The 26,323-nt window shown below is 51.0% G+C and overlaps 1 protein-coding gene across 1 annotated transcript in view; it reads right to left on the reverse strand.

Annotated features, from left to right (window-relative positions):
* The window catches only part of CRISPLD2 (cysteine rich secretory protein LCCL domain containing 2), a 62,054-nt gene extending 39,157 nt beyond the window's left edge, over nucleotides 1–22,897 (reverse strand). Inside the window, exons 1-4 of the mRNA XM_019747136.2 lie at nucleotides 22,757–22,897; nucleotides 7,385–7,699; nucleotides 1,757–1,875; nucleotides 450–582 (exon numbers count right to left, since the gene is read on the reverse strand). Coding sequence (XP_019602695.2) covers nucleotides 450–582; nucleotides 1,757–1,875; nucleotides 7,385–7,624 — 492 coding nt within the window. The 5' untranslated portion in view covers nucleotides 7,625–7,699; nucleotides 22,757–22,897. The remainder of the gene's footprint in view (nucleotides 1–449; nucleotides 583–1,756; nucleotides 1,876–7,384; nucleotides 7,700–22,756) is intronic.
* Nucleotides 22,898–26,323: the final 3,426 nt, after the last annotated feature.

A 26,323-nucleotide genomic window follows, 5' to 3' on the forward strand; every position in this document is an offset into this window, starting at 1 on the left:
AAATGACGACACCACGTATCAGAATCTAAGGGGCAAGGCACACCAGGATGACATCATCTGGTCTAGATCTACAGGGTGCTGGTGCTAACGGGGTCTATGGTGAAAGGGTGAAGCCTCGGGTTTGTCCCCTGACCCACTGAAGATCTATGTGAGTACATTCATTTAAAAATAAACAAAAACCAACCAAACAAACCACATACGAGGAAAATACCCCAGCCTGTAAAAGGGCCATAGAAATGTCTAGTGCTTGCTCTGTTTCTGTACTTGTGAACGGATCACAAGCTGTTCAGTCCCCCAGCTATGCTTTGAGTAGCACTGAATTAAAGAAAACCAATAAGGCAATGAGAGCGGAGGTTTTCTAGTTGGGCAACAATCCTGCAGGACCAGGTGAGTGACTAGTGAGCTTTGGGGTGCTGAGCTGAGGTCACGGCCTGTTCCTCCCGTGTTACCTGTGTGTAGTGGGTGCACATGGCCCCAGAGCACCTCTCTGGACACCAGGGGTTGCACTCGTGGGGATAGGGGTAGGTGTAATCCTTCACCTCGTCATACCAGGACTGCACGTGGAACCCAGGGGATCGATACCTGCAAGGAGAGATCAGCTGGTTTCATCCCGGCCACTCTGCGCTCAGTGACCGAGACTGCAGCTGGCAGCACGGCCACCCAGGGGGCCGGCTGGAGGAGGGGCTCCTTCAGGGCCAACAATAGCCCCACATCCCACCCAGCACCTGCTAGTCCTTAAGACCCAAATCGGCAAGGAGGTCACCTGGACACCCTCTGGGTTTCAAGAGTGTCCCTCAGGTGGCCCGCATGCCATCTGTGTGTGCAGGAAACTTGTACTGGGCCCCCCAGTGAGTCACTGTTTAGGTTAACAATGGTGTATTTATGTTCATGTACATTTGGGAAAATATATGCAGCCCATGAACCCCATATCTCACAGATATTACTGCTAAGGTAAAACTTGATGTAAGACATGAATCCATTTAAAGTCAGTGTAGAGAAAAATGTTGAGTAATGCAATACTGAACAGGTAATGCACAGATGGGACACCTACCATGGCAGGGGGAGGGGCCTGGAATTGGGGAAGTAGCTGGCTATGGGGAACCCAGAGGACAGGCCCCCCTCACCCACCAATGGATCGATCGCCGTGACCAGCTTTGTTCCTCAGCTGCCGGAGGCCCCCAGGACTCCAAAACAAGGCAGAAAACTCATTCAGGGCACAGAAACCTGCAGGTATGCAGTCAGGTATGCAAACCCTTTTGGAAACTTCCTATTTAGGCTTTCTTACTGAGCCTGTATTGCCTCAGGAATGAGGAGGGCCTGAAATCATCATCGTTGGTGGTCACTGCGCCTTGCTTCAGCGCCATCCACTAGGCTGGCACCGGTTATTTTTCACCAGGAAAGAAAATAAACTGGATGGAAATCCCAGGTTGCCATCACCAGCAAGTGCAAACAAAGTGGTTTCAATAAAGAGAAAGGAAGTGAGGGGGATTGGCCATTTCTGAGTGTTGTGGTGAGATGGGCAGTTAGCGGTCTTGTAACAATTGCTGGCACTGAGCCTCTGTTTCCCAAGACGTAAATGACATGGGTGGTTTCTTTCTCTTAGTGGGTGACCGTGACGGCTAAATGCGATAACAGACAGCAGGCACCAGGATTGTGTCGTCCTGGTGACACAACAACTTGCCCAGCCCGGCACATAGTAGGTGCTCAGCAGTGGTGGCCAGTTCTCAAGTAAAGGGGGGACCATGGTGGCTCATACCTGCCCCAGTGGACGGCCAGGTTCTGCCCAATGGACACCAGCAGATCAGTGGGCCCGTGCTCCCAGATGCACTCATGGGCCCACGCCGCCGCCGACTTCGCCAGCTCTTCATCCCAGGTCTGCAGGGGGAGGAGAAATGGGCATCTTCAGAGTCAGGGATGGGTGTAAGAACCAAAAGTGCTGCGACACCCACAGCTGCGGCTCCAGGTAAACCCACTGGCCAGTTTCAGCTTCTGTAACACTAGGTCCCGTGCCACACTAGGTTCAGTTAGGTTCCTAACTCAGCCAGTGGGAAGTGGCAGGTCGGCAAAGAACTCAGAGGAGCCTGGATCCAAAGCTGTCTTCAGAGTTCGTACTCTGCCTCTCACTTGCCAGTGACCTTGAGTAAGTCCCTTCTCTCAGCCTCAGTCTCCTCATCTGTGAAATGGGAAAATGAATAAATCCTGGACATGATGGATGGTGGTGATGGTTGCACGACAATGCGAATGTACTTACTGTTACTGAACTGTACACTTATAAATGGTTAAGATGGTAAATTTTATGTTATGTATATTTTACTGTTATTAAAAGAAAAGTAGCAAGAAATGCCTTCAACTTGCCCAGTCCTGGTCCACCTCCAGCATGGCCCACCCTGAATCAGGGGGGCTTGGGCAGGGGTCTGGGCCAAGGAATCTGAAGACAGGCTTTACAGCTGGGCCTGCCTCCCAGCTGGCCCAGGGAACACACATAACTTCTCAGGAAAGAACACGGCAAATGAACAAGTGGGGTCATAGCTCTTCTGCAGAGGAACAGACGCCAAGCGGCCCCCAGGGCTGACTGCAAGCCAGCTGCTGCGTGCCTCCTCCCAGAGTTCTCCAGCAGATGCTCCAGCTCACGGGCAGGGAGGGGCTGTCCCCTGCTCTGGGGAGCCCCAGCTCCTGGCACACTGTAGGTGCTCACTGAAAGACTGTCCAGGAAGAACCCTGGGATGTGTCCAGGAATGGTTTACCCCACTGCGGGACCCCAGGATGGAGTGTCATGAGGTTACTCGCTTCCCTTTCCTGCTGTCTTGCAGTCTCTTTCCTGCCAAGATAACCGAGACTCGTCCACGTCCAGGAGCAGGTCCTGCCCTAGGGCAGTTGTCTCTGGGGAATCTGGGGCACAACCCTGATCCACATGCTATTCCAGCTGCAGAGGACGTTCCAGGTATGCTCAGACTCCTCTCAGGCTGACAGCGCCCCAGCTTCAGGCCTACCACACCCTGAGCCGCTTCTGCCTGGGATCTTTCTCCAGTGTCCAAGCAAAGCCTGACAGGGGCGGTGAACACTCCCAGGGGCCACCCTCAGCCAATGGGGACAGGCACCAGCCTCCCACCTTCAGGAGGCAAGCCGCCTGCTGCTCCCTTTGCTCAGTAGATCCTGGCAGATTCCACTCCCACCATGAGACCCCCATAGTGCACCCTGAAGTTGGACTTCCTCCTTCCTGTCTTCTGGATTCATGGATCACCCCCCAAATAGACCACCTGCCCCAAGTCGGTGAATTCCTCTCCGAGCAGCGGGGAGAGAGGTGGGCAGCAGGGTCGGGGGCAGCTTGCACATACACCGAGATCCCTCTGGAAGTGGCCAGCTAAGGCCCTTCCCAGCACCCAAGGAGGCAAGGCAGAGATTGGGCAGGCGCCAACCCCACCCTACGGGTTGCTGGCTCCCTGTTTATTCTGTGCTGTGGATCAAGAGCAATGTGAACCTTGCTTGCCTCTGGTCTGTGTCCATAAGATTTCCTACAGCTCAAAGGGGAGGGGAGCAGGAGGGCGAAGGTTGGCTTACGGAAAGAAAGACATGCCCAGCAGGGTCTCTGGGGGTTAAAGGCTTTTGAAATCATGGCTGGAGATGTGCAGACTTGATGTCTAGTCTGCAACAGGACATGGCCAAAGGAGAACCTGCTCTCCCCTCCCTCCATTTGAGGCTGAGTAGCCCTATCTTGGCCCATCCTCACCTCCCACCCTCCTCTTGGCTCCAGCCATGCTTGCCACATAGCAGGACTTCAAAACAATGTTCCCCAAACAAAGGGGCACAGGGCTGGCACTCACAGGTCACACACTCTGTTGATCAGAGTCCTTTCCACAGCAGTGTTACATGTCTTGACTGCCATCCAGAATAACGCATGCGTGCATGAATGAATGAATGCATGCAAGATGAAGCCCAGATCCCCAGCTCACGCCAGCCCTCACTGACCTCCCCCAGTCCCCATCTGCCCCTTCTCTTCCTGCTCAACTCTAATACTGAAATATCATGAAGCAAGCATGGCAAGCTCATTATGGGCTGTCCAGGCAACCTGACCTGGCCTGTGCTTTTCCAGCTAAAGATCTGCCCTCCAACTAGTCCATGTGCCTCTGAAGGAAAGGCACAGGGGACATTCTTTATCCCTCAAAGGGATGATGAGAGGAAGGAGAAGGGAAAGAACCGGGCACGAGGAACAGTGGTGAGAGCATTTGTTAGGTGGACCTGGGTAGGATGCCAGGTTCTGCCGCTTGCTGGCTGTGTGACTTTGGGCAAGGGGCTTCACCGCTCTGTGCCTCTGTGACCCTATCTCTAAATGAGCTAATGGTGCCTGCTGGAATAGGTTCTGGGGAAAAGCTGAATGAGAGCAGGCATCAAGCTTCAAGGTGAGGTGCCAATTAGTCCCCCGTAAACACAAATATTAATTTTCTCAAGCACCTACTATGTGCCAGGGGCAATGCTGGGCCCTGTACCTCTGGAGGGCCATCATCTGAGCACCTGCCACTTACCAGAGAATATTAGCACCATTTTTTAAATTTAACCCCCACAACAAGCCCTTGAGGTACATTTTACTTTTCCATTGTTGAAGACAAAAAAAAAACCAAAAAACAAACAAACAGTGAGGCTAAGGGAGGTTAAGTAACTAGCCTAAGATCACACAGCCAAAAAATTAGAACTTTAACAACCCAGCCTTATCTGGCTTCCACAGGTATCATCCTGTCTGCATGCTGTCACCACGTGGTGGTCCCACTCCACTAAAACAATAATAACAACAGTATAGCTAACATTTCTTTAGTACTCATCATGCATTATCTCATTGGCTCCTCCAAATTACCCTATAGAAAGGTACTTTTATTGTCACTATTGTGCCAATGAGGAAACACAAACACAGAGAGGCTAAGCAATCTGTCCAAAGTCACACAGCTATAAGTGGCCGCTACCTAAACCCAGGTAGGCTGGCTCCAGAGCCTGTCCACTTATAAATATTCAAAATGGGGTGTGTTAACTCTTTAGAGTTTTAAAATCCACCTTTTAGTGCTGAGGCTATTTCAAAGGACTGTGGCTAGAAGCCCCAGCAGGCATGGCTGAGCCAGAAGCTACCTTTTCAAGACACTCTCAAATCAATGCCACTTGTTTGGGTAGAAACGGAGCAGAGGGGCAGCACTGGGCCTCAGATGCTGGGGTGAAGGGGCTGGGCCCTGACTGCCTTCCCTGCTCCATGGCCCCTGCCTGGGGGTGTCCCCTGAAGACGCAGTTTCCCTGACAGGCAGGCTGTTTAGACCTAAGAACCCAGATCTCAACTCTAATCCTGAAATATCATGAAGCAAGCATGGCAAGCTCATTATGGGCTGTCCAGGCAACCTGACCTGGCCTGCTGCATACTAAGCTCCTTTCACTTGCCCCGAATCTTCCATACAAACACTAGACAAGCGCAGTACTGCCAGGAAAAGACCAGCAGAAACCCGGCCTGTTCCAACGCAGGCAGGAGGCAGCAGGCAGCTGGAATCCCGGGGGTTGTGGTTCAGTAACCTTCAGGCCAAGGAAAATACCGGCTCCCTGGTGGGAAACATGCAGGCCTTTGGGGTAGGAAGGGCACAGAATGCAGGGTGACCTGTGTAGAGAGAGGTGCAGAGCGTCCTTTCCCCATGGGGACTGAGGCCAAATGACCCGGTCCTGAGAAGGGTGGGGGAGGAGTCCACACTGAAAGCCCTGAAGAAATCTCCCCTAATTTCCTACATCTTTAACGCAACAAAGGTCTGCACAAGCTGTGCCATGCATTTTGAAAGGGTACCCACTCTTCCTTCTAAAATTAGCACAGTCCCTTTGGAATAAATGCCCGGACGATTTTCTTGAGGGAAAAAAGAAATGTTTCATAACAAGTTCCCGACAGACAGCCTTGCTCAGGGGGCCCTGTCCAGATGGGCAACCCATTCATCTGCCCGACATCTGGTGACAGGCCACCTCGTGTGGGCACAGACAGGGACAGTGAGGGGCTTGCAGGCATGCAGGATGGCCCCTGATCACGATGAGCACTACCAAGGTCAGGGCACGAGGCAACATGAAGAGTGACAGCTGAGTCTAGAAGAAGGAGAGCAGTGTGGCCAGGGGGGCGGGCTACAAAGAAGTTAACTAAGGAGGGTGATGCCGGGAAAGTGCTCCCGGTGGCTGCCGCACACACATCATCTTCAGAGGACACCCAGCAGACTTCTCTGGCTGAAGGGGAGGGAGGGAAGACAGTCATCAGGACAGACAGGGCTCCTGATAGAAACCTTGCATGTCAGGCAAGAAGTATCTGGGCTCTGGCCTGGGCACGGAGGCCCTTAGAGGCTCCTGAGCTGGAGAAAGGATGGAAGAAAGGGAAGATTCAGGAAGCGTGACATGATGGCAGGGCTCAGGATGGGCTAGAAGAGGGCAAGAGGGGAGGTGAAACCACCCCAGGGCAGAGACTGTCCTACTAATCAAGGTGAGACTGGAACAGGATGGGAAGAGAAGGTGGAAAACGCTGGAGGAAGAGTCACAGTAGCTGGGGGTGGGGGCTATTTAAATAGAGTACAGAGTGCGAGCTGAAATCACGGTCCTGGAATCGGCGGGACTCAGGCTTGAATCTGGCTCTGCCACTACCATCTATGTGACCTTGGGCCTCAGTTTCCTAATCTATAAAACAGAGAAATAACTGCACCTACTTTCTAGGGCTGGGGGATGGGAAATGGTACAGACAGCAATGGACGAGTGGGAGTGACGGCAGGGCAGGAGGTCTGGACGTGGGAGACCTGGTCGCCCCTTCTGATCCTAAGTGTGGGATTTCTCCAGAGGGGACCCCCCAACACTATGCTTTCTCTCCCTTTTCCTTTCAACAGACACCTCATCTCACAGCCTCGGCCACAGTCGCTTCTCAGACAGAGAAGATGCATCTAAAGAGCTGGATGAAGACCGAGTTGGCACAATAGCAACAGCAATACCATAGCCCCACGTGTGAGGTCTGCGCTAAGTTGTCACAGCAAGTATAAGATGGGATTCTCAAAGTGGAAACTGAGGCTCAGCTGGCTGATGCCCAGGGCACACAGCTAAGAGGTGGCAAAGCTGGGACTGAAGCTGCCAGCGCCCAGCCCTGAGACCATCTCCACTCCACTTTCCGGAGGGCTGGGTGGGAAGAGTCAGGGCAGGTACGTGGGCCGAGCTCCCGAAAGGTGGCACAAGGAGCTGGCAACGAGGCAGCCTCTGCTGAGGAACTCAGGGTACTGTTCTGGTGGGGTGTCAAGAACAGAAGCAGGGGACCGTCTTCCACCTGGCGACTTCAAGCCTGCCACACACTCAGGGGCACCACAGACCGTGCCAAGGCCCCCCGACCCCAGGAGGGAGTGCCAGCACTCACCATGTACTCCATGTTGGAGGCTGCGGGGTACACCTGGCCCCGCAGTTTATTATGAAGCATGAGGATCTCTTCCTTGTCCGACCTGGGGATGGCCCTCCGGACCCGGGAGTGGGGCTCGTCCTGCTGGTATTTGCTGAGCAGCTTCTCTAAGTGTGTGACGTTGGGCAGGAAAAAGCCGTGGGTTCCGCAGACCAGCAGCACCATCCCCAAGGGGATGATGCCATTCAGGATGCAGCTCATGGCTTCTCTCCAGCAGCAAGAACTGGGGTGACAGGCGGTCTGGGCTCCTGAGGAAGAGCTGGGCACTTGAAAGCTCTGAAAGGAAGCAGAGGGCAGCGGGAGAAAAAGTCAGTCATTATTAAACCAATACGGGGTTGACTTGAGCAGTGAACAGAGAAGGCAGTACTCTCCCCACTTTGCAGATGTGTAAACTGAGGCTCACAAGAACTAAATGACTAAGATCCCACAGACAGGAAGTGGTAGAGCTGGGATTCAAGCGAAGGGATTCCAGCAAAGTAAGCAGCCCGGACTCCACGTAGGACATCCTGGCACAATCTCTCCTGGACTCAAGTTCTCTTGTCACCATCTTTTCTAATTTCTAGTCAGCATTTCTCCTCATTCAGCACTCAGGTGGGTTTATGGCCTGAGGTAAGCTCTGTCTCCTGCTCCCCAAAGAGATTGATAAAGTCATTTCACATCACCAAAGAATTTACTTTGAACCAATGTTAGTAGCCAACTCCCTGGTCCCTGTGAAGTAAGACTCAGCTTACCAAAAGTGGTTGGCAGGCATCCCCAGACCCACAAGTCTTGCACAAGACTCCCGTATCAGGGCCCTTCCACCAGCACCACACACTCCGTCGTCACACATTCTGACAGTCACCCAGCCCCAGCCAGGGGCCCAGATGTGTGCTCTGCCAAGAAACAAGTCACCTGTCGATTTGATCCTTGGAGGAAATAACAGAGGAAAGTGGGAGGACCTCCAAGGGGGGTCTGTGTACTCTACTCTCATCCCCCAAACCTGCCTGGCAAACACACTCAACAACCAAGCATGTGGCCTCCCTCAGCCGGCTGCTGTCTGACAATGAGCCTGCTAGAGACACTGGGTGTTGTCCTTTGTCTGCTAAGTTAGTGATTCACATGGGTAGTTAATACCCAACCAACGCATCAGGATAGGTCCCTATTGTTGGTTGACAAAACCAACAGCAGTGCTGAGGGGACAGAAGAAGACGGCGACCAGGACTCCTGGTCCTTTGTGGCCCCATCTTGGAGCTGCGTTTCCTAGAGAGAGTTCCTGGAACCTTAACTCTGACACATGTGGGGCGGTGGGGCCACATCAGTTGGGGTTCACCCCTGTCAGAAATTTGTGGTGCCAACTGCAGTAAAGAAAGCTCCCTCACTCTTATTACCTGTGAAGGTAATAAGAGTGACCATCTCAATGGTCCTTCCTTGCCTTTTGGGCTAAAAACCCTTTTCCCAAATAATCCTCTTACTAACTTTTCTTCCCTTGATCGCATCTTAGGAAGAACTGTCTTCGTCTTAGAACACACTAACTTTAAAATTCCAAGGTCCAATTTTATTAGATGAATTTCTGCTGTGCCTTTTGTTCAGAAAATCTTTCCTGAGCATCTGTGCGAGCTGGTCACTTCATTCACATCATTTTTCAGTCCCAGGACAACCTACCCCTATTTTACAGATGAGGAAGCTGAGGCCTAGGGTGGTGATACGACAAGCCCCAGGCCATCCTGCTGGAAAGTGGAGACACTGAGACTCGAACTCAGGTGTGATGACTCCGAGGGTCCAGGATTTTCCATCATGCTACCCTGGCTCCTCTCTCCCTGGAAGCCAGGGGTATCACTTTCACTAAAGGACCACAAACGGTGGTCCTCCTCTGGGCTGTCGCCTGGCCTAAGACGAAACAGGGCTTGAGTGACAGTGTTCCTTTACATCTCTAATCTCTGCTTTACTCTCAAAGGAGAGCCAGTCAGCCACCTAATGACCTTTACTTGGCGCCTATTTTGTGCTGGACCCTGGGACATGAAGATGAAGAGGACACTGTCCCTGGCCTTAAGGAGCTACCAGTTGGGCTGGGGAGACAGTTGAGGAAAGCCCCAGCCCCAGCCAGCAGGACAGGGCTGACATAAGACAGCAGAGGGGGCTGGAGGAGGGGCTCCTGGGTGAGGAGGGCGGCAGCCGCAGCTGGATGCTGACCCATCTGGAGCCCTGAGAGGCTGGGTCCTTTCCACGAGGCTCCTCTGGTCTCCACCCACATTAGCAATGACCAGGTGTTTCCTACCGTTTCCCCGAAAATAAGACCTAGCCAGATGATCAGCTCTAATGCATCTTTTAGAGCAAAAATTATATAAGACTCAGTCTTATTTTAATATAATGTAAGACCTGGTCTTGTATAATAATATATAATAATATAATATAAAATATAATATAATATAATATAATATAATATAATACCGGGTCTTATATTAATTTTTGCCCCAAAAGATGCATTAGAGCTGATGGTCCAACTAGGTCTTATTTTCAGGAAAACACAGTAGTCGAGCTGGGACTGAAAGGTGGCAGCAGAGGAGGGCATCCAGGGGTAAGAGGCAGAGTGGGCAGGGAGGGGACAAGCCAGGACGGGCACAGCCGGGAATCTCAGGAGGCAGGGCGGAGCTGAGGAGCTATGGGAACGCGGCAATTCCCATCTCCAACTCTGGAAACTCTCCAGAGTCCTGACCAAGCCTGTGCTTCAGATAAAAATAACCACCATCCAGAAGGGAGGCCTGGCTCTCTTTGGCGTGGGCCACACGTGGCCTCCCTCCTAAGGAGTTCCCTTTGGGGCACAGCCCCAGGGACAGTGGAGAGGACTTCTGCGTGCTCACTTGCCCTACTGGGAATCAAACCAGGAATGCAAAACCTCTCTGGGTCCCTGATTGCTCGCTCAGGTTACTCACACCACCATATATGAACATTTCCCAGCTGCAGAAGGCCAGGCTGAAAGCGATGCCAGAACACACTGACGCTGGATGAAGATTTGAGAGGAAATGAGAATGGGATTGACATCATGGAGCATCTACCCTGCTGTCATGACCACACGCAATTTGCTTTCCTCTACAGTAAAATAACTTGAGGGGCAGGGCACCTCCAAAGGTACAGAATGTGAATTGCTTATATGACTCAACTATGACTCCACTTGACTAAAACCTGAGTTTGGCTGAAACTTCCAGGGGGCACAACTCAAATGGCTATCAGTAGACTGTGGACTCGTCATGGGGGGAATATTATGTAGCAGGTAAAAGGAGTGAACTGGAGCTTTGTGGTGTCAGCATAAATAAAACTCAAATACCGTGTTGTGTTAAAAAAGCAAGCTGTAGAATAGTATGTAATTGTACTATTTATGCAAATTTCAAAACATCTAAATCATTTTTGCATATTTTGCATCTGTACATATATACATCTATGTGTGTATATTATATATACGTATATGCACTTATATTCACATACATCTAGACATGTCTGTATGTTTGTGTGTTTGTATACATCTATGTATATGAGGGGGTGCGTGTATGTGTGCACGTGTTTACATGGTAAAACTAGGACTGAATCAGACCAAGTTCATGGTAGTAGCTGACTCCCGGGTGAGGGCAACGGAACTGGGAAGAAGAATGTGAGGATTTCATCTTTATCTTGACTATGTTATTTCTATTTTAAAACCTCAAGCAAATATGGAGGGGTCCATTTCTGCTCACTTTAAGTAGACGGGCCAAGCGGGCAGGAACTTCGGTGGTGACCAAAGGACGCGTCTGTAGCCCTTGCTCACGGCAGCCCCAGCAAACTGATATGTGCATCAGAGAAGTGCATGAACAGGATCATGTTCTGAATACCCCACCGGCCGCTGTGTGCACAGGGACAGGAGGGACACAGAGACAAATTAGGAGGCCAAGGCAAGATTCCAGCTGGAGCCTGGCAGGGACCTCAGGGCTGTCTGTCAAATCAACAAGCTCACCAGCTGAGGCCTCTTCACAGGCAATGGCAGCTCCCTTGGCCAATGCTGACCATTCAGCCTCCGCTGCCCAAACAGTGCAATTAGAACTTAGGGCCAACGCACTTCAGTCCCTTTTCCATTTTTCAATTAAAAAAAGAACTTTCCCCAAATGAGACATACACACCGTCCAAAACTGCATGGAGCCTTCCAACGACAAGTACATGCTCCCCCAAGGGAGGCTGGCGGGGGGTTTGTACTAAGGGACACCTACGGTACACCAGTTGCTGCATTTCTCAGTTCACCTCCTAATGACCCAGAGGTTTGGGTTCCACTATCCCTGAGGCCTCTGGGATTTACAAGGTCATACAACTGGCTAGCAGAAAACCCGGGGTTGGAATGCAGCTCCATTTGACCTCAGAGCCCTTTCTTCCTGGCACCTTGCTATCCCCAAGAGTGGACTTCCTTCCAGAAGTCCTGTGACCACCCATGCAATGGAGGGGCCCCCACCAACAACCCCATCTCCCTCTGCAATCCTCTCGCCTTTCTCTGCCTCCTAGGCAGACTGCTGGGTTCCGTGGAGCCAAGGCACTGGCAACCGATGTCAGACAGTGGCTCTGTTGAGAAGGCACCAACCAATGTGTCACCACAGGGGAGAGAAACCTTTACATCCTGGTGACCTTTTACCAAAACACACCCCTTTCATGGGGCTTGGCCCCCCTCCAGCCTCCATCTGCTGATGCCCCTTTGACTCAAATGGGACCAGCTGACCTCTGACCATTGGCATGAATGGGTGCTCTCTGCAGAGTGCTCTCCACCTACTGGGGTCCTCGCTGTTTTCCTAATGTCCTGGAGGAGCTCACAGTTGTGTACCTGGAGAATGAGGCCCATACTCTTTAGCTCTCCACTTTTGACCCCCAGTTCTCCTATGGTTGCCAGTGGCTCAAGGAACAGGCACCCCCAAAGGCATTTTCTAGAGAAGTCTGCTCAGCGCCCTGTCACCCCTGGCCTTGTACCAACAGCTTGAAACATCCACCATAGATGGCTCTACGATACGGCAGAAATGCTTTCTGGAAAATGTTCCTCCCCTTTGCAAATCCAAACCCATAAGACCACAAATAAGGTAAAGATGCCGAGGTCTCATGGGAACCGACCAGACATCAGGCCACAGCAGAGATATGAAGGGACCAACAAGGCTTTCAAATCCCAGGGTCAATGGGGAAACCCAAGCCTGACGAATGAAAGTCACAGGAGTGAAATTCCTGTAGCACAGCCCAGAGCTTTCAAAGGCATTTGGAGTCTGCCAGGGTGGTCGCTGCTTTCAGCCCCATTTTACAGAAAATAAAACTGAGTCCAGGAGACACTGCCTGGGATTTGTGAGGCTGTGCTGCTAGTGGGACCAAGACTTGAAATCAAGCTTTTAGAAAGTTTGGGGGAATTTTCAACATGCCGTTGCTGTAATATCAGCTCTACAACAGCCCCCCCCCCCACCCTGGCCAAGGCTCTAAGTGTACGTAGGGGATCAGTAGGTCCTCGTGTTCCCAGTCTAGCAAGGGGTCTCCTGGGCTATGCCGTGACCAAATTCAACGCTCAGGAACAAGTGAAAGAAAGGGAACGTGGTTTGAGTTCGATGCGTCATCTCGCCCGGCCTCCTTTGCCAGTGTTTAGGAAAGTCTGCCAAAAAGATGAATCTTAGAACTGAGCCTGTCAGCCGTCGGCTCCGAAGCTGTGCCAAGCTCTCTGCTTTTGCACATGCTGTTCCCACAGCTCATCCCATGACCCCAACCCACCCCCTCCCCTGGCCCAGGCTGGGCAGATTAATTCCTGCTCCTTGCTTAAGACTCAACTGCAGGGTCACTGCTTAATCACGCTCACAGACCTGTCGGGCTCATTCATGGCTGAATTGCCAATGTCGGCCAAGTCGGTGTTCAATAAATATTTATGGAATGAGTGTGTGGCTCTCCTCTTCCTCCTGAGATCAGAAGAACCATATAAGGACCATGCATATACATTTACATGAAGTTGGCTTCTTCGTTACTGCCTGCAGCTCGGGTTCTCAGGGACCTGAGCCTGAGTTCAATTCCTGACACTGCCCCTCACTCGCTGTGTGACCTTGGACATGGCGTGTTGCTTTTCTGGGCCCCAGTGTCCGCATCTGTAAGGTAGCGGGGAATGATAGGTCTTGTCAGACATGGGCAATTCAGTGATGAACAAGACCAGTGGGTCTGTGGGAGTGATTAAGTTCCAGGAGACAGTGACTCTTTAGCTGAGTCTTCCCTGAGGAGCAGGGATTCATCTGCCAGCCTGTGCGGGAAGAGGGGCAGGTTGAGCTGTGGGGTCCGGAATGAAGGAGAGAATGAACGTGAGCATTGTCACATGACCGTGTCAGCTATGTAGTGTACAGCCACTAATGTTAGCTACTCTAATACTGCGGCTGCTCCTCAGTGACCCACAGATGCATTATTTGAAGGGATTCTTAGAAGGCTGGCATGAATAATGGTGGATGCAGTGAAGAACTCTCCATTCTTTACCACGTTATTTCAAAGCCCCATCTCCGGCTTGAGACAAAGTCTAATTTTTAACAATCTCATTAAATGTCTAACGCTTGTGGGGTGGCGGGGAGGAGGGAGCACACTTTAAATTTGAAACACACTGTACTCAGCATGTGCTTTGAGCCATGGCCACTTTTTCCCACCTTCTGGGGAAGCAGGTACCAAGTATGAATCAGGCCTGGCGCATTAATGCTGACCATCTGGCCGGGAACCATGCACAAAGGGACATGTACAAAGGTACGTGGTAACTCACACTGATGGCAATGACCGACTGCTGCCATGACTGCCACGGAGCTGTCTCCTTTAGGGGTTCGGTCTTAGCTGAGTGAACTGGTCCCGGGCGTCCTAGAACTCAGCACCCTGCATGGCGTCTGTTCATACTATTTGCACTCCAGCTAGACAGTGCGTTTTTTGAGGGCTGGAATCAGTGGTGTGCTGTTAAATGTTTAACAACCAACGCTCAAAAAACAAACAAACAACCAAACTCACCCTGATTTCTAGTGTTTGCCAATTGCCCTGGTATAAACACTCCCACCATGGCCAACTTCAAGCAACCAACACGAGGTATTGAACATGGAATTTCTGGAAAGAGACTCGTGCGAGCACACCATTATGTAGTCTTTCCATCACATGCATACAACAGACACCAATAACCTCAAGAGCAGAGATAATAGTAAAGCGCAGTCAGAAATGAAGACATGATAAGTCTTGAGTGTTTATTACCTTCGTTTTAAATGACTTATTTCATTGTAAGCTTATATGATTTGACTTTTAATGATGGCTCACAACCTTTCTCAAACTTAACTACTGGCTCTCACAAACCAGTAAAAGCCGTCCGCACCACGCTACCGGCTGGCACTGAGTCTTGTTCAACTTCAAACCCCAGCGTGGATTCACTGCTCAACAATCATCACCAATGAACTGGCCAATGTGCGGTGAGTGTGGACAAAGCAGCAGACCCTGTGCTGGGGTTTTATTCCCAGCATCTCATATTTATCGTCTCCACAGACTGAGGGGGTCGCTGCGATTAGCTTGACTGTACAGATGAAGACACTGAGGCTCAAGACAGATAAACACCTGGCCCACGGTCACACAGAATGCCTGTGGACGGTGCCGATGCCTCCATCACACGCCAACTGCTTACTCATTTGGGCTCATCTAGGTGGTAGTGCCCCAAAATGTCTGGGCGGTTCTGACTTCCAGCCCCATGTCAGCCGGACTCATTCAGTGAAACACGCCGCCCACAGGACAGCAGCCGGGGTGCCCCAGGTTCTGCTCTTCCTCAGAAGCACAAAGGAGAACTCGACATGTGAGCAAGGCCAAGCACTGATCAGACTCATACCCACAAACCACCCAGAAATTCCAGGAATGAAGTGGTGGCTGGGAGGCGGGAGGAGGACACCCCAGCAGGCATGTCTCGGGCAGATCCCAGGCCTGGGCAGAACCTCTCGGGAAGAACGTCTGGATCAATACCAGACACCTGGGTTGCAGGTGACAAGGGATCTCATCTGTTGTCCTTAAACCCTTCTCCACAGGATTACGGCTGGATAGGGAGGACACAGGCACCCTGGGTTCCCCACAAATGAGGATGGAGGGCCAGCAGTCCACCCAGCCGAAGAGAAACACCCACCCATGGCCTCTTCTTCCCTCCTGCCCCTTGGCAAAAGATACATCCTTGGCGATGATATGTCTGGGTGCTGAAGTGAACGAGTACAATGTACAAAACGTATTTGATTTTTTAAACACTACACAGAATACCCAAAATTCTGGACCAAACTCATTCATCAAACACTTCAATCTACTTAGTGGGGGGGGAAAGATCAAAACTGAAAACCAGGTGCATTCAATGCAAGCCAAGAGAATATATAAAAGAAGCCACTCTAAAGTGACTGAACAAATACATTAATAAAACATAACTCCCAGGGCCCCTTTCTCTTTTCGTGCAGATGTGTGGATGTTTTCTTGGGGACAACGCTCTCAGCAAAGCTTTACATAAACAGCAGGAAACCCCAGCTCCAAAGGACAAGACATCGAGCACTGCCAGAAGGCAGTGTGGAAAAGCGTGGACGTTGGGTCAGAACCGAGTTCGAATCCTGATTCGACCACCTAGAGCGCCCAGGTCCCTCAATGTCTCAGTGTCTCTAATTCCTCATGGGCACAAAGAAGCCCTGAACTTCTCCCAGGATTAGAGGAGGGAAGGTGCGAAGATTACAAAAATAGTGGTTCTAAAGAGCCCAGCAGCAGAGTCCTGGGACCTAGCGGTTTTTAATGACTCTTTCCCTTGTCCTCCTGGGGGAATTCAGGCATCCCAGACCCTCTCTGCTCCAGGCTTCAGGGCTGGCAGGACCTGAACCAGCCTCCTGCCTGCAATGCATGATTTACTGGTACTGGGTGGCATCTACCAGGATGAGTCATAGCTGCTGGTTTTGAACCAAACTCAAAGACACAAATTCTATAGCACCAGGCTATGGACTCTCCACACTGCTTTGCAGATGAAAATCGCCAGGGCAAACCCTCCGTGGCCACAGACTCCTTGGGACATGCAAAGGGACAAGACAGTCCACCCTTGGGAAGGGGAGGAGACACAGCAGCAACTAGATAAAGACAAAAGGCGTGAGGAAAGCAGTCCCAGGAATCGAGAAGTTGAGCAGAGGTTGGGGCAGAGACCACTCTGGTGGGATAGAGAATGGGGTCTTGCTGAGATATCAAGGAAAGGGATTTCCATGCAGCAGGAACAGTACCCATGGTGGGGCGTAGGAGGGACCCCATGGAGGCTGGTCAGGCCATACAGCTTGATCTGGGGCCCGGGCACACATGTGCATTTTGTGAAAATTCATCTGCAGTACACGAACGAGTGTGCAGTCCTCTCTAGTATGGTAAACTTTAATAAAAATGTTTTATCACCGCTTGGAAATTGCTCTAGCTTCTGTTTGAAGAAAGGACCAAGACAAGCATGAGTGGCTGCAGGGGGAAGGAACATCTCTGTCTAAGAGAAAACTCTCAAGGGCTCGCCCCAGGACTCTCAGAGCTGAGACAAGTCTGGAGCCTGGTCTCTGACAACCCTTGAAAGTGAACTTACATGTTGGAGCCCAGATAAAGCCCGGCGAATAGCTAGGGCCTCCCACTTGGACCAGATACCAACTCTCCCAGACAGGGCCCAGTTCATCCCACGTCTGAGAGGGCACTTTGTCCAGAGATGCCAAAGCTGAAAATATCTCCACTCCCAGTGAAGCCCGGGCCTTGAAGGTTCCCGGGAATAAACAGTGTTTTCAGCAGGCGGGTGCTTCTCCCCACAAGAACAGACTGGCTGTGTTGGGAGCTGGTTTTGGGCAGGAGAGAGGGGATAACAGCAGATAATATACATACATACTGACTTATTTGCAATGTTGTTGTGGAAACAACTCATTCTTTCAGAGGGGGCACTTTGGGGTGACAAATAGATGTGCTTTGCAAGCTCCTGGGCATACTAGGGTACGACACGAGTGTACTCATATATGCTCTAAAGGAAGATGCTGGAATCCTCAGGACACTTGCTCAGGCCCCAGAGCAATGAGTGCCAACAAGCTGAGCAGCCTTCCGGAAGCAAGGCTTATGGACACGCGAACAACTTGTTCTCAAGGGGCCTCTTGCCTCTGGACAAAGGCAGTCATTTTAGCTCCCAAGCTACTCACTCCATTCTTGCCACGAGACTGACTACTTTCTGGTCCTCCCAGGTCGTGTACACAGAACCTTGCACAGTTTCACATATATCCCCACTACCCAGTACCCTCCCACCCCATCTTTGTGCCAGGCCCCAGGACAAGTCTTCATCAGCTTTCTAGGGCAGTGGGCTTCTTATTTGAGCCTGCCCCAGAAAGTGCTGGAAGCCTCTTTTAAACCCAGATTGCTGGCCAAACCCTGTAACTTTTGATTCAGGAAGTCTGGGGCAGGGCCTGAGAATGTGCATTTCTAACAAGTTCCCAGGTGCTGCTGTGCCCCCCCCTCCAACTTTGTGTGGGACCCCACTTTGAGAACCACTGCTCCAGATTAAACAACCTCTCGAATCTTCTCACACCCCACCTTAATCCAGCGTTTTCTAAACACCAACCCTTGGCACACCCCTTCCCAAGCTTGTCTACCTGTACTAGTACATATTTTGTATTTTTAATTCAAGTTGGCCAGCTTTGAGGGTACAAAGAATTTTACTTAGAAAAGGTAACTTTCTATCACCACCGTCTTGCAGAGAACCTGATCGATTCTTCCCTGAACGGACGGAAGCGGGAGTACATTTAAACACAAGGAAAACAGAACAAAGTGAGGACCTCCCAGCTGGGCGCCGATACCAGCCAGAAGCTTTGTCATAGAGCATGCTTTCTTTGTTGTAAAGGGACAGGGAGGGTGGGGCATTAGGGACCGATGACACCACCTGAGACGTTCACCTTGCCATCAGCAGAAGGATTACACAGTTATAAGAACAGGTTGACAGGTTTTGCTGCCGGGTCTGAACACACGCTCAGTCACCTTGAGGACAAGCAGAGATGGGCTCCCCATACTTCGGGGGACACTGCTCACTCCATAATGATCTGTTCTCAAGTGAAAATGCCACCCTGTTACACTCCTATCCCCTGTAGCCCATAGCAGGGAATCCAAACACTATACAGCTCATCCCATCTGCAGGGAAGACTCTAGTTACCCTGAATCTGACACTTTAACTCCAGGAGCATGGAACTTCCTGCCTTTCTCCAAGGGTTCCAGGCCCCTCCCGACCTCCCGGCCTCTGCACACACATGGTCCCTCCACTTGGTGCACCCTGACCAACTCCCTACACACCATCTTTTCCTGCCAGAGAATGCTGCTTCTTTGCTTTAGAAGGATTTCTCAGGCTCTTATCAAGTCATTCTCAGCAGATGTCAGCTGGATGCCAGCTCCCATTCCTAGAGAGATCCAGGTGAGTTTTTTCCAATCCGAAAGAACTTTGGGACAGGGCCAAGTCCAGGACCACTTGCCTATAAGTGAAATGAAAGCTCAATTCCTTTTCCAGCTGGGATAGTGCCATTCTGCACTCACAATCGGACACATTCCAGAAATTTGGATTGAAAATGTGGGATTTTTTTATAATTTATATTTTTTAAATGATGGTCCAGAAGTTGCATAATCCTCTTTTCCCCCTAAATCTGTGGTTTCTGTCTAAGCTGACGCAGCACTTGAGATAATCAGAGGAGCTAAATCTCCCTTGGGCTGGGTCATGAAAAACTATCTGTCCTGACAGCCTTGAAAAGGGGGTGTCTGTCTGCGAGTGCCCACAATTGCACAGCCTGGGGTACAAAGCAGCACGCTCCCATGGCAACATCTCAAGACAGGACTCTCTGCCAGTTGCTACTGTGACCCCCCCCCCCCCGTGCAATGTCAACACCCAGATGCCAGATTTCCCTACACCCACGGCAGAGGGCCTTGGCCCATTCTAGAATGAGATGACATGACTTGATGCTTCTTTAAGAAGGAAGTCAAGAGAGGAGAACACGGTTTCTCAATAAGTTAAATATTATAAAGTTACCATGTGACCCAACAATTCCACTCCTGGGTGTAAACCCAAAACAATGGAGAACAGGTGTTTCAACAAAAACATGTATATGAATGTTAATAGCAGCATTATTCACAAGAGCCAAAATGTGGAAACATCTCAAACTTCCATCAATGGAAGAATGGATGAGCCAAATGTGCCCTGTCCATACAGTGGAATATTACTCGGCCATGAAAAGGAAACACTGACACGTGCTAGAACATGGATGAACTTTGAACTCACCATGCTCAGTGCAAGAAGCCAGACTCAAAAGGCCACATATTATGTGACTCCATTTATATGAAACATCCAAAATAGTAAATCCAGAGACAGAAGGTGGAGTAGTAATTGCCAGAGGCTGGGGAGGAGAGAAAGGGGAGTGACTGCTAATAAGGGCTATGGGTCTCCCACCGCCATTTGGGGTATTAAAAATGCTCTGGAATTAGATAGTAGTCATGGTGGCACAACCCTGTGAATGTACTAAGTGCCACTGAACTACATACTTTAAAACGGTTAAAATGGTAAATTTTATATTTATGCATATTTTCCCACAATAAAAAACCTTATTTTTCTTTTAAGGAAGGAAAAAAAGCATGGCTGGCTCTATGAACCACCACCACTCAGATCTGCCCGACGTCCCTGTTCCAGAACAGAGCATGCTCCGTTTAGAACTTTACAAGGGGCTCCAGATCCCCATCCCATGAAGGCCTGAGACTCTATTCCGCTCAAGGAACTGAAGATGAAATGAAATGATGCTTGTGTTGTAGTTTCCTTTCTTGACAAGCCATCAGCCCCTTTGAGTGATGCTGGGTTTGCACATCTGGGATTGATCAAAAACCAGTGAGTTTGCAAAAAAAAAATCCTCCTAGGTCGGGAGCAAGCAGACACAGAGGCACCTCCCATACGTAGTAAATTACGCTGGTGACAGAGGAAAGAAATGTTTCAGTTCCCTCAAGGCCAAAGAGGTCAGCATTGCCGGTCCTGCCTCTAAGAGCCAGTTTTCAAATGCAACTGACTAAAGCCCAGATGGCCAATGTGAGGTCTTTCTTTGAGGGAGGGGTGAAACCTAGGGGCTCTCAGAGGCCTTGTGTTTGTCTGTGGAGGCTCCCGGCCCTCCCCCAGCCGGCCAGCCAGCCAGTTCTCCTCACTAGTCCAGAAGCAGGACTTTGGGGGCCAGTGTTGATCTAGGTCCCGGGGCAGGGCTCTCTGCATTGACACTGGTACCTGTTGGCAAAGGGAGCCCAAGCCACCATGTCAGCACATCCCCTCTCCAGGCCCACCCCTCCCTAACCCAGCCTGGGGACCTAGATGCCAGGTGGCATGGAAGTCCTGACTGACAGCAAGCTCTGCTGTGACAGTCACATGGCTCATCATTGGACGAGCACCTTCTTCCAGACTCTGGAGCAGAGCCCAGTCAGGATGGCAGCTCTCCCTGACCCTGGCTATGTCATGCTGTGTACATGCCTTAATCACTCCAAGCCTCAATTTCCTCTTTGTAAAAAGGAGAACGGGCCAGTGCCCACCTCATAAAGAAGTCAGTGAGATCATCCATGTAAAACTCTGGGTACCGCTGTCCTGTAGTAAGTGCCAAGTAAATATCAGAGGCTGGTATTATAAATGCTTTTATTACTATTCCCATTCCTATATCTTAAGAGACTGTAAAAATCAAAATGACCCTCTTCATTCTCCTCCTATGGTACATCGTCGGGGACTTGGGGCTTGAGCTTAACTCTGCTCACAGCTGTTTCACCTGGAGCCCCTCTCAGATAAAACAAAATCTTGTGTCAAGTTCAGGCCCAGAGGCGGAATTAGTGGCTGGGCTGAGAATTGTCTTAAAAGGAGACAGGACCCAGCGGTTAAGAATGTAGGGTGTACAGCCAGACAGGCCTGGGGGTGACAGCATGACACATCAGCTAGGGAACCTTGGGTATGCACTTTACCTCGGTTTTCTCATCTGTGAAATAGGGATCAAGAGGCCTGCTGCCCAGGTGTGTTGCCGGGATGATAATGCAGGTAAAGTGCATAGCACAGGGCCTCATAACTGCCATACCTTCTGGCCCTCCCTTGTGTGGAAACACCTAGATCAGAGGCAGCAGAAAATCAGGTGCACAAAAGAGCCCTGGGAGGTCCTCTCTCAGTCTATTTGAGGAAGGGGACCTGCCCTTCATCTTGTTCTACCTGACTCTGGTCTCTCACTTGTCAGACTCTAGACTCTAGATGCTTTGACCCAGATGGGAAAGGTAGGCTCATCTTATTCCGTCAGAACAAGGGACCCCAATGCTCAAGGTGGAAACTCACAAATCCACTCTTGGTCGCAAGGCAAGCTGGGCATTTGCACAGGTCCCTGGCTGCTTCTCTCCACCAAGGCAGCACCTCACCTTTTGGCTAAAAAATGCCCAATTCAAGTTAGACTTCAATGACTAGGCATCAGCTGAGTCCTTTCTGGCTTGTCCAGCAGCCCAACCCTTGGCAAGGGAGGCTCTGGGTCTGAACCGCATGAGGGGCTGGCCCTGGTTCTCTCATCTAGGGCAGCTCATCTCCCCAGGACTGCGAAACCAAGTCTGCAGCTTCCAGCACAATTCTCCCCACACAAGGAGTTTATGCAGATGCCCACTCTGGCTGAAGATACCCAGGACCAAGTTCCTCAACCTATAGGAACGCTGACGCGCAGCACACCTGTACACATCCGCGGCCATCTGGGGCTTCAGGAGCAGGTCTGGGTTCCAGCCCTGGCTCTGCCTGGACAACTCACTTCACTTCTCTAACCCCCACTGTGTTCATCGGAAATATGGGAAGGAGAAGTCTACCCTGCAGGTTTGCTGCAAATGAAATATAAAGGGGTGTGGCCCTGTAAACTGTGGAGCAGAAGGCACAGCCGTTAGTATCACCCCTGCCATCCACATGTGGGTAGACACAAACTCCTGCCACATCCACACCGTCAGCTTTCCATTTATTGACGCCCACTGCGAACACAGGAACGCGACGGACGGATGCGAGCGAATTGCACAAGGAAGGCAGGAGTACACAGCCTCCAGGAGCACGGTTCTGCTGTCAGACCCGCTTCGAGTCCCGGCTCCCCCCCTTCCTGCCTTGAGCAACTGACTTGCCCTCGCTGAGCCTCAGTTTCCCCACCTGTGAAACCGCATGCCGCTGAGCCTGGTTCGGAGATGCAATTGGCGTCCCGCTTAGTGCTTGCACACAGTGAGCCCTAAGAGCTGGCATCTGCTCTGGTTACTTCAGCTCCTCGGAGATTAAGGGAGGGGATTGCAGCTCAAGGAGAGGAAAGGAATCTAAAGCACACTTACTTCCGCAGGGCTTTAAACACCAGCTCGTCGGCGTCTCCCGCGGCGGCGAAGTCGTAGTATGGGCACAGCAAGATGGTCGAGGGACAAGGGAACCCGTGGGCCACGGAGCGAAGCAGTGGAGACGGGGGCCCAACGCGCGGGCTCTTGTATGCCGTCTGCTAGCCCGGAGGCCACGCCCCCGTCGGCCCACGGTGCTGATAGGGCCGCGCAGTGCAGCCCCGTCTCCCCCTGCCCTCAGGCCCCGCCCCTCCCGAGCTCACCCCTCCCCCGGCCCGGCCCCGCCCCGCCCCTTGACAGGGGTAGGTGCTGGAGCCTCGGGTCTGGGGGCGGTGCGAGGAGAGCCAGGACGACCCGCGCGTCCTAATAACTTGGTTTGAGAAGAGGACTTGCTCAGTTTCCTCACAGTGACCATAAAAATACCAGTTCCACTGAGCGCTTACTATGCGCCCAGCGCGGTGCCAAGCACTTTCCACCACGGGTTTGCAAGTTTACCGAACCCCGTCTCTCTGTGGCTCAACTGGAAAATACGAATACGGAGGAGGCAACCTCCCGGGATTGTAGCAAATAAAATCGGGAAGGACATGGACTCCGTAAACTGTGGCGCAGAATACACACTTGTTAAATATATTTCCATCTTCTACACACGGGTAGAAAATTTCACTCATGCCACCTTGACACACACACACACACACACACACACACACACACACACACTATTCCCAATGTACAGATGAAGAAATGAAGACTAGATACTGGATGAGGACAGTAAAACCGTGGTCCAGGCTAAGTGCCTTTACTTTTATTATCCCAAACATGTCCACAGGAGTCCAGTGAGGTGGAAATGATCCCATTTCACAGACTGGGCAATTGAGGCCTGGAGGAGAATGTCGGGAGTCCAATAGCTAGTGAGAAGCAGCACAGGTTCAAACCTTGATCTTACAACATTTTGCCCGCAGGCATTTAGCATCTTTAACCTGTGCAGGTAAACACACAAATCAATTTAGAGCCAGAAGAAATCACCCTTGGCCCTTGTTGGCAGGTGAAGAAACCAAGCTGTAGAACCAAAAGAGACTCCCTGGGCTCCCCATTCAGTCACATAGTTGGACCCACTGTTTGCCAGCATGCCCATGAAGCGCCTGTCCTCACGCTGCATGAAGACACTGAAATCAGCTTATGCATCACTCCACTTCCACCTCACATCACTTCCACACGCTCCCATCGAGTCACTCTGAACCAGCCTCTGTCGATACAGCAGTGAGCAGGCACAGACAAGCCCCCTCTGGGACCTCAGGGGCGCCTAGATGGGTCAGAGTATATGGGGGAGAGTCAGTGGATCAACAATGAGGGAGGAAGACCCCTCCATGACTGGTGGGGCCTGTGTGACATGGATTCAGAAAGCTGGAAACGCTTGCCCAAGATTCGGTTGCAGCTCAGTTGCAGATAAAGTATAATGTAGACGTCCTTTGTTATCTTTTTTCATTTCTTTTACTTTTCTTCTCTCAGTTTTTGAAGCATCATTCTCAGCTCAACAGTCATTCATTCAATACTTATTAAGCACCTACTATGTGCCAGGCTCTGTTCCAAGCATTAGAGTATGCAGCGGTGAACCAACTTATTCCAGAACAAATCCTCACCTTGACAAAGGGCAAACCCAAAGGGAGAAAAGACTTGCATTATTAACAGAAGACTCTCAGGTACCCAGCCTCACACATATTAGTTTGTCTACCCCAGCAACACTGTGGGGCTGGTGCTGTGATCATCAGGAAACTGGACACAGAGAGTGTAAGTAGCTTTCCCTAGGCCACACAGCTTCCGAGTGGAGGAACTGGGATTTGAACTCATGCATTGCCCACTCATCTGCCACCACCTTGTGTACCATGAAACCTTGGGTACAGGGGAGTGGAATACTCTGACTCCTGGCCCCAGCAGAGCGGAAGGGAAGCTACGCAGGGTTAGATTTCTCATGAACCCAGCATGTGGGTGGGTGTGGAAGTGGTTAATACTGAGATGTTCACAATTCTACTAACTCGGACATCCACTTCCTTCCTGATGCTTTTTATGGCAACTCCGTGGGCTCCCTGCTGGTCCAGGATGGCTCTGAGGACACCCTCTCCAGCCCAGGCATTCCAGGGGTACCATTAGCATAGCTTCAACCTGAAGGCACCTCAACAATGACGTTCCCCGCCCGGGCTCCCAACTCCTGTCTGGCCTGGCAGCCACTGCCCTAGCATGCTGCACAACACAGAAACTTCCAAAGACTCACCCTTCCTCTTCCTCAGTTTCTCCTTTCCTCTCCCTCTGCAGTCTTCTCCTCATCTGCCCTCCTGCTTTTTGTCTGCCCTGCTAAGCCTCCCTGGCCTGGCATCTGACTGTGCCACCCCTCCCCGCTGATTTCCAACAAGAACTTACACATCGCCCTGTGAACCTCTCCCAACTGAATGAGAAGAGGGGGCTATTGTCGGCTTTGTTTTATAGAAGGGGAAACTGAGGCTCCAGTAGGTGAAGGCATTTGCCCACGGTCACTTGGCTATCGCGTGATAGGGCTGGGACTCCAACTCACGCAGTTCAGAACCAGAGAGCATGACCTTGGCCTCTAAACCAGGTGACCTAAAGGGATTAGGGAGTTTGGGTTTGCTGCAATGTGAACCCATTGGGCATTTCTGAGTGATTTCATTTCTCTTTAATAGCCCAGTTGGGCTAACACTTATCAAATGGGATGCTATAGTTACTACTGCTACGTAATAAATGGTAGTGGCTTCAAACAACCATTCTATTTTGCTCATAATTTTGTAGGTCAGGAATCTAGGACAGACCTAGCTGGATAGTTCTTCCTTGGGGGGGTCTTTCATATGGTTGCAGTCAGATGTTGGCTGGGGCTGCAGACTCAACGGGGCTGGACATCCAAGCTGGTTCACTCATGTGGGAGGAGCTCAGCTGAAGCTGTTGCCTGAAGTGCCTCCATGTGGCCTTTCCAGGAAGGCAGTCTCAGAGCAGCCAGACTTCTTACTTCCTCCAGAGCAAGCCTGCCAAGAAAACCAGGTGGAAGGTGCATGACCTTTATGACCTGGCATTGGAAGCCATAGAGCATCACTCTGCCATACTTTTGGTTGAATCATGGAATCTGCCTAAGGTCAAGGAGAGAGAACATACAGCATTCTGGACATGTGGAGATGAAAGAATTGGCAGACAAGATATATGAAAACACATAGTTCAGTGCCTGGCACCAAGCACTCAATAAGACAATCCATCCTTCATAGGGGGCTAAGTTATTCCAGTGGAATGAGCACCATCTTTGCATCTTTGAGACAGATGAGATTGAATCCTGACTCTACCAGGCACCAGCTGTGTGTCTTTGTTCAAGTGACCCAACCTCTCTGAGCTCTAAGTGCCTCCCAAGCTGGATCACCCTAGGGGCAGACTGAGTGCACTGTCTTTGGTGCCATTGTCTGGAACCATTTGGGCTGGGTTCCAATCCTGGCTCCTCCACTTCCAAGCTGTTGGCCTTGTGTTCAGCTCCCCATCTGTAAAATGGGGGTGATGGTAATGGCATCTTTCTCCCTCAGGGTT

The sequence above is a fragment of the Rhinolophus sinicus genome, linkage group LG11, assembly GCF_036562045.2.
Source record: "Rhinolophus sinicus isolate RSC01 linkage group LG11, ASM3656204v1, whole genome shotgun sequence".
In the NCBI taxonomy this organism is placed as follows: domain Eukaryota; kingdom Metazoa; phylum Chordata; class Mammalia; order Chiroptera; family Rhinolophidae; genus Rhinolophus; species Rhinolophus sinicus.